We start from the raw sequence: 14,504 nt of genomic DNA on the forward strand, positions 1-14,504 counted from the left end.
TGTGGGTAGGGACCGAAAGAACGAGATCCTACCCTCACCTTTGGCCACGAGCTGTGGGCAGTGACCGAAAGAACGAGATCCTACCCTCACCTTTGGCCACGAGCTGTGGGCAGTGACCGAAAGAACGAGATCCTACCCTCACCTTTGGCCATGAGCTGTGGGAAGGGACCAAAAGAACGAGATCCTACCCTCACCTATGGTCACGAGCTGTGGGTAGGGACCGAAAGAACGAGATCCTACCCTCACCTTTGGCCACGAGCTGTGGGCAGTGACCGAAAGAACGAGATCCTACCCTCACCTTTGGCCATGAGCTGTGGGTAGGGACCAAAAGAACGAGATCCTACCCTCACCTATGGTCACGAGCTGTGGGTAGGGACCGAAAGAACGAGATCCTACCCTCACCTATGGTCACGAGCTGTGGGTAGGGACCGAAAGAACGAGATCCTACCCTCACCTGTGGTCACGAGCTGTGGGTAGGGACCGAAAGAACGAGATCCTACCCTCACCTGTGGTCACGAGCTGTGGGTAGGGACCGAAAGAACGAGATCCTACCCTCACCTATGGTCACGAGCTGTGGGTAGTGACCGAAAGAACGAGATCGCGAATTCAAGCGGCCAAAATGAGTTTCCTCCGCAGGGTGTCTGGGCTCTCCCTTAGAGATAGGGTGAGAAGCTCGGTCATCCGGGAGGGGGTCAGAGTAGAACTGCTGCTCCTCCGCATCGAGAGGAGTCAGATGAGGTGGCTCAGGTATCTGGTTAGGATGCCTCCTGGGGCATCTGGTTAGGATGCCTCCTGGGGCACCTGGTTAGGATGCCTCCTGGGGCATCTGGTTAGGATGCCTCCTGGACGCCTCCCTGGTGAGGTGTCTAACTTTCATACAGTTTAACTTACAGAAACAAATTATACCTTAAAATGTAGGAAAATTGTCCTCTTTCAGCCAATGTAACTACTAAAGAGTTCATATTTACAGAATTTCAGCTTTGAGCCTTGAACCGAGATCAACCTCTCAAATTCTCTGACTCACTCCAATGTTAAGTTTGGTAGTCCACAAAAATCACAAAATCCCTTCAACCAATACCTCAGCAACATTTTTTAATGCTAAAATTGAGCTATTTTCAGCTTTTTTAGCATGGTCAGCTATCCCCATTCAGCTCTTTTTAGTTTTTTTTTTTTAAATTGCTTCTTTTTAAGCTGCTTTATTCTGTTCTTTATGTCTTTATGTAAAGCACATTGAGTTGCCTGTGGTATGGATAAAGATGCTTTGCCTCAATGAGGCGTTCACCAGGCTGATCCAGAAGCTGATCTGGAACACCGTCTCCCCCTCTCTGTGCAGGTCTGGTGGTCTTCATGAGCATGATGGTGGGGGCGTTCCTGTGGGGAGGTCTGGCCGACAAAGTGGGCCGCCGCCGCTGTCTGATCGTGGCGTTGGCGATAAACTGCGTCTTTGCCTTCCTGTCGTCTTTGGCTCAGGGCTACGGCTTCTTCCTCTTCTTCAGGCTGCTGTCTGGCGTTGGGTAACACTCACACAGAGATCGCTGTTATAAATGTTTTGTTGCACATGTACAGAATATGTTTGCTTTTTACTGACTGCAGGGGAGACACGGCGGGCAAAAACAGGGATTTTTCATGCAGTGGTAAATTTTTAGATTTTGGGCCAGTCTATTCCTTCAATATGTGTTATTTAAAAACATAAATTAAAATGTTTATTACATTTTGTTTAATCGCGGCGGTACATTTTGCCCAAATTTACCAAAATGAATTCCCGTATTTAAATCTTTAAATGCCGTTTTCTCAAAATATTTTTTTTGTATTTTTCCAGTATCAATATCTCAGCCTATGGAGCACCTACTAACACCAAACTTTCCAGTTATACACTTAGCAGTATTCTGAAGATATTTACAGAAGGATTTGTTGAGAAATCATTCCTGGCCTGATTTATGTGACATTATAATTAAAAAATATGGCGAAAATTGATGTTTTTTAGGCTATGGACAGTATATTCTGATTTCCTACGAAATGAAAGCAGATATCCTGAAATCCCTCTGTAATTTCTTTTCATTTTGTGTGTAAACCAAATGAAAAAATAATTTTGCACCTGGCTTTATCATATGAACAGATCTATCTTCCAGAAATATATGTAAATGTGCGCATTTTTAATGAGATAATGCCTAATTTGCATAATTAAACATACACATTTCTAAAACTTGTAATAATTTTTTTTCATACTTGTATAAGTAATCAACTGAGGAAGTTTCATGGTGATATCTATTATTTTAAAATATTACCCTATTCACCTGTAGTGTCTCGCCTTAATTGACTTAATTTCTGAAAAGGGACATTTTTGTCCCCTTTTAAAACGACCTAAAAACATGATATGTTAATATTTTTTTCCGCTTTTTTTCCATAGATCTTTTATTCCACTTCAGTTCTGATCATAACTACCAAGTTTTCAATTATTTTCAAAAATGTAACCCTTTAAATACTGCTTTATATGATGTAAGCGCCAATTTCTGTAAAACAAAACTCACAAAAATTGCTATATTTTCTATATATAGAATGCAAAGTGGAATTGTTAAGGGGGGATAATTATGGTCTGGGATAAGTCAATGATCAGCAACAACATTGATTTTTGGGGATTTTTAATTTTTTTGCTATGTCTGATTTAAAAAAAACTCCTTTATTTCTGATTTAAGGAGTTTTTCATTATAATTTTTCATTATAATGAATGTTTATGGGAGCTGTTTCTGTAATCTGCCATTGCAGAAAAACTAAAAAGCTGATAAAACTGATGTTGTAGCTCATCAATGACATATCCCAGACCTAAAAATCCCCCATAGAATATTTCACTTTGCACAGCATACATTGAAAATACAGCAGTTTTTGTGTGTGTTTTTTAACAGAAATTGGTGTTTACCTCATATACACTAGTATTTAAAGGGTTAATTTTTTGAAAATAATTGAAAACTTGGTGGTTATGATCAGAACTGAAGTGGCAGAAAAGATTTCGGGGAAAAAAGTGTAAAAAAATATTAATATATGGTTTTTTCGGGATCATTTTAGAAGGGGACAAAAATGTCCCTTTTCAGAAATTAAAGGCGGGGTAGGGGATCTTTTTCTGGAACATTTATTTACATATTGCTCTTCACACCCCCATTGCAACCAATTAATTAAAAGTTTTGACACAAATATGAAGAGTTTTAGTGGCCTCTAGAACGTACAATCTAGGAAAAACAGTATCCAATCATTGTGAACGGACCGTTCACAATGATTGGATACTGATGCTACTATCAAACTACAATCTGCTCCTCCCTCCCCCTCCCCCTCCCTCCCCCTCCTCCCCCCTGTGCACGTACCCTGCTCCGTGAACTAATTACGCGTCCAGAAGCTTGGCAGGAAGCTAAACTAGAGCCAGCTTGGCTAGCACCTAGCATTATTAAACGTATAGTTAGCATAAACTAAATACTGAATACTAAATACGGCAACGATCGATGCTTGCTGTCAGAACAACGCTCGTGCACCTTCGTGCTCAAGCACGTTCATGTACTCTAGAGGCGTGGCTTCGGGGGGAAAGTGAAGAAAAGGGTTGGGACTTTTTACCGGTGTATTTTCAAAATGCAGCTTCGCTGGACTCAAAATCCAGGATCTCCTACCCTACCTTTAAGGATTTCTTTTTTAAATCAGGCATAACAAAAAAATTAAAAATCCCTAAAAATCAATGTTGTTGCTAATCATTGACATATCCCAGACCATAATTATCCCTACTCAATAATTCCACTTTGCATTCCATATTTTGAAAATACTGGCACCTAAAGGCTTAAAATTTGGGCTAAAAAATTCAAATTGGCATCTAAAGGGTTAATTTTTTTTTAAATAATTGAAAACTTGGTAGTTATGATCAGAACTGAAGTGGAATAAAAGATTTATGAAAAAAAAAAAGTGGAACAAAATATTAACATATGATGTTTTTAGGTCGTTTTAAAATGGGACAAAAATGTCCCTTTTTAGAAATTAAGGAGTTTTTTTTACACAATGAAAAATTGCATTGTATATGATGTGTGTTTGAAATTAAAAAAAATAGTCAAAAATGCACAACTGGACCAAATATGATGAGTATCACTACCTACAGTGTGAAATTAGAGGAGAAAGTTATCAGGGGTTAGGGTTAAACAAACCCAAAACACTCAAATATTCAATAAAATGTGAGGAAAGCAACAGAAATCCTCTTTAAGAAGACGTACAGCTCTTCTTCAGATGTAAACTCATCTTTAACATGAAGGCTGATATCATCTTTTTTTTAAACATATGTTTATTGCACATTTTTTAATTTACAAACGGTGAAAAACACAGAACAAGAATGTACATACAAGAAAAAAAAGCAACGATAATAATAGTAATAATAATTATTAAAATGAAATTAATAAATAACTGGAAGGAGAAAAATAATCATAATAATAATATGATACTTATATGTAAAGGTCTAAATTTGTATACTAAATCAGCTCCTTATTCCAGCCATCTACTTCAATGTCATTTTTCTCAAGGAAATTACAAAAAACCTTCCAGATTTTTCCAAAACTTGTCGAGCTGATTTTTTTGTGGTGTAGCTCATCTTTTCTAAAGCCGAGTAAAAAGACCTGTTAACCATTGTGAAGCAGTACAAGGTTTATTCAATTCAATTCATTTTTATTTATATAGCGCCAAATACAACAAATGTCATCTCAAGGCACTTAGATAATAAAGTCCAATTCAAGCCAATTGGAATTCAATTAATTGTAATCATAATTATTCATAAAATAATCCAATTCGTTCATATAGAGACAATTAAAAAACAATTTCCTCGCTAAGGAAACCAACAGATTGCACTGAAACTTTTTTTATTTATTTATTTTATTTATTTATTTTTATCCCTTTTCCATGAACAGGCTGTACATCTTTTATCTTCCAGAAAACAAATATTGAGTCAGGATTTTTCATTTTTGGAGGTCACAAAGTTGTCCGGGTGAGTGTTTAGCAAACATAACTTTGGTTTGAGAGGTGTTTCCTTTTCAATGATTCGACTGGCCAGGCTCAACACTTTTTCCCAAAAAGAGAGCATCAGAGGGCATTCCCACATGCAACGGAATAAAGAACCTTTTGTTGCTTACATTTAATGCAAGTATCTGGGATATTTGGGTTAAAAAGGTGCAGCTTACTTGGGGTTATGGTGATATCATCCTTAACACGGCGCCTGTACGCAGCATCCGAGCGAAGCTTCTTTGGCCGTTTGCAGACTGTCTGTGAAACAGTTCCTGCTGCTGTTTAGTTTTAGTTTGAAGCCATTTCAGACCCAAACGCAGCCTTTTATTAAGGAGAGGAGGCAACAAACTGAGCTCCACCGGAGCGGCTCGGTGGGTGTTGGATTGCAGTGACGCAGCAGAGTTCCTCTCAGAATAACTGTGCTCTGCAGGGAGTTGCACCGACTCACAAACAAGGTCACAAGCTGATCTCAGAACAGGGAAAACACTGAGAAACACTCAGAAATGCTTCCGTGCCACAAACATCACTAAAACATCCTCTTTGTGGGCTGGAAACGGACGTTTCTGCTTGACTTTGGTGTATTTAACTGAATATTTCTGCCTGTTTTCTGACTCTCTCTGCTCCCAGCATTGGCGGCACGGTGCCGATCGTGTACTCGTACTTCTCAGAGTTCCTTCAGATGGACAAGAGAGGCGAGCATCTGTCCTGGCTGTGCATGTTCTGGATGATCGGCGGGATCTACGCCTCTTTCACAGCCTGGGGAATCATCCCCAGATACGGTATAGCACACATGCACACTGTAAATAACTTCCCTGTAAAATAACAGGAAAATACAGCAACACCTGCAGCCGTTTCAGCCTCGCTAAGGAAACCAAGAGAAGGGCTGGTCTGAAGAGAAAGGCTGTGTTCAAAACCGCATACTGCATACTACATACTGCATACTACATACTGCATACTACATACTGCATACTGCGTACTACATACTACATACTACATACTGCATACTACATACTACATACTACATACTGCATACTACATAGTACATACTGCATACTACATACTGCATACTCCATACTACATACTGCATACTACATACTGCATACTGCGTACTACATACTACATACTACATACTGCATACTACATACTGCATACTCCATACTACATACTGCATACTACATACTGCATACTCCATACTACATACTGCATACTACATACTGCATACTCCATACTCCATACTACATACTGCATACTACATGCTGCATACTGCGTACTACATACTACATACTACATACTACATACTGCATACTGCATACTACATACTGCATACTGCATACTACATACTGCATACTCCATACTACATACTGCATACTACATACTGCATACTCCATACTACATACTGCATACTACATACTGCATACTGCGTACTACATACTACATACTACATACTGCATACTACATACTACATACTGCATACTCCATACTACATACTGCATACTACATACTGCATACTACATACTACATACTGCATACTGCGTACTACATACTACATACTACATACTGCGTACTACATACTACATACTACATACTGCGTACTACATACTACATACTACATACTGCGTACTACATACTACATACTACATACTGCATACTCCATACTACATACTGCATACTACATACTGCATACTGCGTACTACATACTACATACTACATACTGCATACTACATACTACATACTACATACTGCATACTACATACTGCATACTGCATACTACATACTACATACTACATACTGCATACTACATACTACATACTGCATACTACATACTGCATACTACATACTACATACTGCATACTACATACTACATACCGCATACTGCATACTGCATACTACATACTACATACTGCATACTACATACTACATACTGCATACTACATACTACATACTACATACTGCATACTACATACTGCATACTACATACTACATACTGCATACTACATACTGCATACTACATACTACATACTACATACTACATACTACATACCGCATACTACATACTGCATACCGCATACCGCATACTGCATACTACATACTACATACTGCATACTACATACTGCATACTACATACTACATACTGCATACTACATACTACATACTGCATACTACATACTGCATACTACATACTACATACTACATACTACATACTACATACCGCATACTACATACTGCATACCGCATACCGCATACTGCATACTACATACTACATACTGCATACTACATACTACATACTGCATACTGCATAGTACATACTCCATATTACATACTACATACTGCATACTACATACTACATACTGCATACTACATACTACATACTGCATACTACATAGTACATACTGCATATTACATACTGCATACTACATACTACATACTACATATTACATATTACATACTACATACTACATACTGCACATTACATACTGCATACTACATACTACATACTACATATTACACATTACATACTACATACTACATACTGCATACTACATACTACATATTACATACGACATACTGCATACTGCATACTACATACTACATGCTACGTACTGCGTACTGCGTACTACGTACTGCGTACTGCATACTGCATACTGCATACTACGTACTGCATACTGCATACTGCATACTGCATACCGCATACTACATACTACACGCTACATACTGCATACTGCGTACTACGTACTGCGTACTGCATACTGCATACTGCATACTGCATACCGCATACTACACGCTACATACTGCATACTGCGTACTACATACTGAATACTGCATACTGCATACCGCATACTACATACTGCATACTGCATACCGCATACTGCATACTGCATACTGCATACCGCATACTACATACTGCATACTGCATACCGCATACTACATACTGCATACTGCATACCGCATACTACATACTACATACTGCATACCGCATACCGCATACTACATACTGCATACCGCATACCGCATACTGCATACTGCATACCGCATACTACATACTGCATACTGCATACCGCATACTACATACTGCATACTGCATACTGCATACTGCATACTGCATACCGCATACCGCATACCGCATACTACATACTGCATACTGCATACTGCATACCGCATACTACATACTGCATACCGCATACTACATACTGCATACCGCATACTGCATACTGCATACTGCATACATAGGGAAAGCCATTACGATACAATTGGTGCTTTTGTTTTGAAAACAGGAAGTGAACCTACCCTCGTTGTAGCTAGCTTGAAACTGCCGTTTTGACAGGAAATGACGATCGGCGACGTCACGTTACGTTGCATCTTGGGTAGTTTGAGTATGAGTAGTAACCTCATGATGCATACCCAACATTTCAGAGAATCTAGTATGCATCCGGGAACTTCTGCTTACTCAAACTCGCATACTAACTCAGAAAGTTAGTATGAGTAGTAGGAGTAGTAGAAGTATGCGGTTTGGAACACAGCCAAAGTTTTGGAATATTCAGCTTACAGTCAGACTGAAACTTCATCCTGTGATGAACATTAATGAAAGCAGCACAGCAACAGAAATGTGAACCAAGCTGGAGATCAAACTGAACTGCAGACTGTGTAACACCAGCTGTGATGAGCAGCAAATGACACATCATAACAAATGGAAATACGAGTTAATATCAGCTTATTTTTTTCTTTTTTTTTTTAGAAATAAATCAGTCAGACTTGATTTGTTTTGCACTTTTCACCCAAACACAATTTAGCACAAATGACTTCATACAGTAAAAAGATAAAGTAAAAAAATAGTGGAAATAATTAAATAAAGTGATAAAAATAATACTTTCCAACCCACCCCACCCCCAACTATTCTACCTTAGAATTGTCTGAAGAAGAAGAAAGAATCAATACAAGAACAGCTATCAGATTTACATCTAAAAATCTCAACATCAAACAGATCAAAGGAATGTAAAATAGATGAATTAAAAAACCCTAAAAGATGCCGTCAGACCGTACATAAAGTGAAATGAAAAATTAATTTAATTTACGGGAACATTAGAGAGACGATAATCGGATAAGTCAGATTTTAAAACAAGAAAATTTAATTAAAATGTATAAAATTCAGTTAGAAACCAGACAAAAGGAAATTAAAAATAGATGCAAATGAGAAGAACTCGTTTCTTTAGTCGTTTTATGTGCTTTAAATGTAAAATTCACGACTTTTATCAGAAGTTTAGAAGACGTAGCACATAAAGTGCTGATAAGTTAAACGTGGCGTGCTTCTCTGTGTATGCATATAAAAATTACATCATTCAGAAATAAGAGACTTCTGTGACCTGCTGCACCGATGAGACCTTTGTGAATAAGGAATGTTTAGTGATCGGGAGGAGGGATATAATCTAATGGGAGACCTAAATGTTAAAAAGCCAAAGGTCTGAACAAATATGAAAAGCATGTGCGTATCGAGCTGTGGGGCGACTTTGTGGAACATTCTGGAGATGGAAATAAAACAAAGTGCAAATATAATTCTGTCTAAAAAAAGGTACAAAAAATATTTTTAAACAAGTACATGGAAGAGGAAGTATGTTAACGATGAGGGATAAATATATGAACAGAATAGGGTTAATTGTTATATAGATAGATAGATAGATAGATAGATAGATAGATAGATAGATAGATAGATAGATAGATAGATAGATAGATAGATAGATAGATAGATAGATAAGTACTTTCTTCATCCCAATTTGGGAAATTATTGTGTTGCAGCAGCAGCATACATTTAACAAGCAAATAGAATAAATTGAATAGAAATAGAATAAAAATAGAGAATAAACATTAGCTATATACAAATCTACAGTATGAAGAGTAGTAGGGATAATAATAATAATAATAATAATAATAATAATAATAATAATAATAATAATAAACATCAGTAAACTAAATAAAGACAGATTTGTACATTTAACAATAAAGGTAAAATAATAAATTTAACTGAGCAGACTGAACCAATAAGAAATATGGGGTATATGGATAATTTACATTATATTGTACTATGATGATATTTGTGATATTTGTGCAAATGTTATTAATTTAATTAGTATATGGTATATATGATATATATATATATATATATATACATATATGTATATTCATATTTACATTTATATTTACAAGGATATGTGTGTAGTATATATTTATTTTTGTGATTATATATTTATTTAGATATTTAGGAAGTGTAAATATGGCATATATTTCTATAGGTGTATTGTAGTTAGAAACTAAAAAAGTATTGTACTTCTTCCTTTCTGAACAATGTGATGTGTTTTGTTATGTATAAGCACTTTATGTGATTGAATTTTTTATTTATATTTTTTGTAATTTATCTTTTTCTTTCTTTTGTATGTACAAATAGTTACATACATTTTCTTTTTTATACATGTTCGAAAATAAAAATCTATCAATGAATAAATGGTGTGTGTGCAGGATGGGGCTTCAGCATGGGCACAGAGTTCCAGTTCCACAGCTGGAGGGTGTTCGTCCTCGTCGCCGTTCTTCCCGCCATCGCCTCCCTGGTTGGGCTCACCTTCATGCCCGAGAGCCCCCGCTTCCTGCTGGAGGTGAGACGGCCCGTTCGGGGTCGTGTTAAAGTCAAAGCAGCTTCCCGACTCTGAGCGGAACCGGTTAGTTATGACCTGTTTGTGTCTTCGGAGCAGAATGCCAAACACGACGAGGCGTGGATGATCCTGAAGCACGTCCATGACACCAACTGGAGAGCCAAGGGGCAGCCAGAAAAAGTCTTCACTGTGAGTACGAGTAACCTCTGGTCGTGCTTTAAACTGGTTCAAGTACTATCTGGAGGACAGGAAATATTTTGTTTACATACTACATACTACATACTACATACTGCATACTGCATACTACATACTTCCATACTGCATACTACATACTGCATACTACATACTGCATACTACATACTGCATACTGCATACTACATACTGCATACTGCATACTGCATGCTACATACTGCATGCTACATACTGCATGCTACATACTGCATGCTACATACTGCATACTACATACTGCATACTGCATGCTACATACTGCATACTACATACTGCATACTACATACTGCATACTGCATGCTACATACTGCATACTACATACTGCATACTGCATACTGCATACTACATACTGCATACTGCATGCTACATACTGCATACTACATACTGCATACTACATACTGCATACTGCATACTTCATACTACATACTGCATACTACATACTGCATACTACATACTACATACTGCATACTACATACTACATACTGCGTACTACATACTACATACTTCTATACTACATACTACATACTGCATACTGCATACTGCATACTACACACTACATACTACATACTTCCATACTGCATACGACATACTACATACTGCATATTGCATACTACATACTGCATACTACATACTGCATACTACATACTACATACTGCATACTACATACTACATACTGCGTACTACATACTACATACTTCTATACTACATACTACATACTGCATACTACATACAGCATAGTGCATACTGCCATACTACATACTTCCATACTGCATACGACATACTACATACTGCATATTGCATACTACATACTACATACTGCATACTACATACTGCATACTACATACTACATACTTCCATACTACATACTACATACTGCATACTACATACTACATACTTCCATACTACATATTGCATACTTCCATACTACATACTGCATACTGCATATTGCACACTGCATTCTACATACTGCATACTACATACTGCACACTGCATTCTACATACTGCATACTACATACTTCCATACTGCATACTACATACTACATACTACATACTTCCATACTGCATACTGCACACTGCATTCTACATACTGCATATTGCATACTGCATGCTGCACACTGCATTCTACATACTGCATACTGCATACTACATACTTCCATACTGCATACTACATACTACATACTTCCATACTACATGCTACATACTGCATACTACATACTACATACTTCCATACTACATACTGCATACTACATACTGCATACTACATACTTCCATACTGCATGCTGCACACTGCATTCTACATACTGCATACTGCATACTACATACTGCATACTACATATTGCACACTGCATTCTACATACTGCATACTACATACTTCCATACTGCATGCTGCACACTGCATTCTACATACTGCATACTGCATACTACATACTGCATACTACATACTTCCATACTGCATACTACATACTACATACTACATACTTCCATACGGCATACTCATCGATCAGACGACTGGAAATTGGTAACTGTGTCTCAGGCCAAATGTCTATGACCTGTGGGGTTCCCCAGGGGTCAATCCTGGGACCCGTGCTGTTCAATCTGTACATGCTTCCACTAGGCCAGCTAATACGCAGCTATAATGTGTCCTACCACAACTATGCAGATGACACTCAGATCTACGTGTCACTGACGGCAGGAGAACACGGGCCTGTAGATACACTGTGTCGCTGCATCGAACAGATCAGTGTGTGGATGCAAAACAATTTCCTCCAGCTAAACTCAGACAAAACTGAAATCATTGTCTGTGGCCCACAGAAACAAAGAGAAAGTGTTATCAGTCACCTTGAGACTCTCTCTCTAAAACCTAACTATCAAGTTAGAAATCTCGGGGTAATATTGGACTCAGACCTGAACTTTAACAGCCACATTAAATCTGTAACATCAGCAGCTTTTTACCATCTAAAAAACATTGCCAGAATCAAAGGAATAGTGTCTAAACCAGACTTAGAGAGACTGATCCATGCGTTTGTCTCCAGCAGGTTAGACTACTGTAACAGCCTGCTCACTGGGCTCTAAACGGGCTGTAAGACAGCTGCAGTACATCCAGAACGCTGCTGCTCGAGTCCTGACTACAACCAGGAAATACGACCATATTAGTCCAGTGCTCAGGTCTCTGCACTGAAAACAGTTCTATTTAGCTGTGCATATGACACCTGAAAGGATTTTATCTGCACTCTTCACTTTTAAATGAATTAATTAATGATTCTTTTTTTATGTTTTTTTTTTTGGAATGATTTTATTGCCTTCTTTTGATTTTATGTCGCTGTAAAGTGAGATGGAAAATTCTTATTTGTCCCTTTGGTTTTAAAAGTCTGACTTGTCTGTGACCCCATTCACCCTGTGATCCTTTTGTTTGGTCATTTGAGGGAAAGCAAATTTTAAGTTCATCAGGGGGTGGTTCATGGTTGACATTTCCTGAGGAGTTTTAGCTCAAGGAAGTCCTAAAGGGCACCTCGTAAACTGTGTCATCTCAGATCCTGAACAGAGCAAGGGGCCCATTTGTTCTTTGAAGATAACCCCCCGTTTGGAGTATAAAAATTAATGTGTGATTCTCCTCTTGGCTCACTGTCCTGACACCGTGCAGACAGGGGACTGTTCAAATGCGGATTTGCCTTTGAATAAAATATAAAGAAAGACAAAATCTGGATTTTTCTCTTATTATTGAGTAACTTCTTTTCCACTTTGATTAAAAAATCCACAACAAAAGCACTTTGAATTGTGCTCTGCAGATAAAATGGCCTTGCCTTGAGTACATGAGGATAAAAACTGCGTCCCACCAGTTCAAAATGAACCGGGTGATTAATCAGGAAACAAAGCAGGAGCAGGATGGTAGTTAGGAATGTGACGGTTGATTTAAAAGATGTGTGCTGCTGAAGGTTGCCGTGCACAGCGTCTGCACGAGGCTGTGGATGCTCTGAGCCACGAGTCCAACTCCAGCCGGCTTATTTGGATCCAACACAAAACCTACAAGACACAGAAAGATAATGAAAGAATGACAAACTTATTCAAATAAGATCATTAAATTAGACATGAGCTCTTTCAAAAAGGCGTGTTTTAAGGCTGAAAAGCAGCGAGCGTTTCAGGGAGAGGAGCCTGGAAACCGAGGCCTCTGCCTCCCAGATAGGAGCTCAGATTTATGGGAAGGAAAACCCTGTAACTGCAGGTTAAAGGGAAGGTATTAAAGTGCATTAAAGTGTATTAAAGTGGATCCTGCAGGCAGTTTCTGGTGAGCAGGACTCTCTGAGATGATTGAAACAGTTTAGTGTTTTTGACTGGAACATCAGCCGACTCAGCAGGACGGAGAGTGAGCTGCCAGCTGGTAAAATCTGTCTGATGTTACGGTCGGTTCCAGAAGCTCAATGTGAGACGTTATGGTGGGTAAATACCTTTAGAAATGAGCATGATGGGTGTCGTGATGGGTGATTAAACACCATCTCTCTGCACTCAGCAGCCAGGTGTCTGTGACCGGATTAAAACGGGTTCATTAACAGGCTGTCGGACGGGAATCTGTCCAGTTCTACCTCTGACCGTCCAAATTCAACAGCCTCAAAGCTTTAATGTCCTGTT

The 14,504-nt window shown here is 38.4% G+C and overlaps 1 protein-coding gene across 1 annotated transcript in view; it reads left to right on the forward strand.

Annotated features, from left to right (window-relative positions):
• Positions 1–14,504, forward strand: part of LOC142384508 (synaptic vesicle glycoprotein 2B-like) — a 60,915-nt gene that overhangs the window by 30,288 nt on the left and 16,123 nt on the right. Inside the window, exons 4-7 of the mRNA XM_075470785.1 lie at positions 1,334–1,514; positions 5,644–5,795; positions 10,522–10,655; positions 10,752–10,841. Coding sequence (XP_075326900.1) covers positions 1,334–1,514; positions 5,644–5,795; positions 10,522–10,655; positions 10,752–10,841 — 557 coding nt within the window. The remainder of the gene's footprint in view (positions 1–1,333; positions 1,515–5,643; positions 5,796–10,521; positions 10,656–10,751; positions 10,842–14,504) is intronic.

This window comes from Odontesthes bonariensis, chromosome 7 (genome assembly GCF_027942865.1).
Source record: "Odontesthes bonariensis isolate fOdoBon6 chromosome 7, fOdoBon6.hap1, whole genome shotgun sequence".
Classification (NCBI taxonomy): domain Eukaryota; kingdom Metazoa; phylum Chordata; class Actinopteri; order Atheriniformes; family Atherinopsidae; genus Odontesthes; species Odontesthes bonariensis.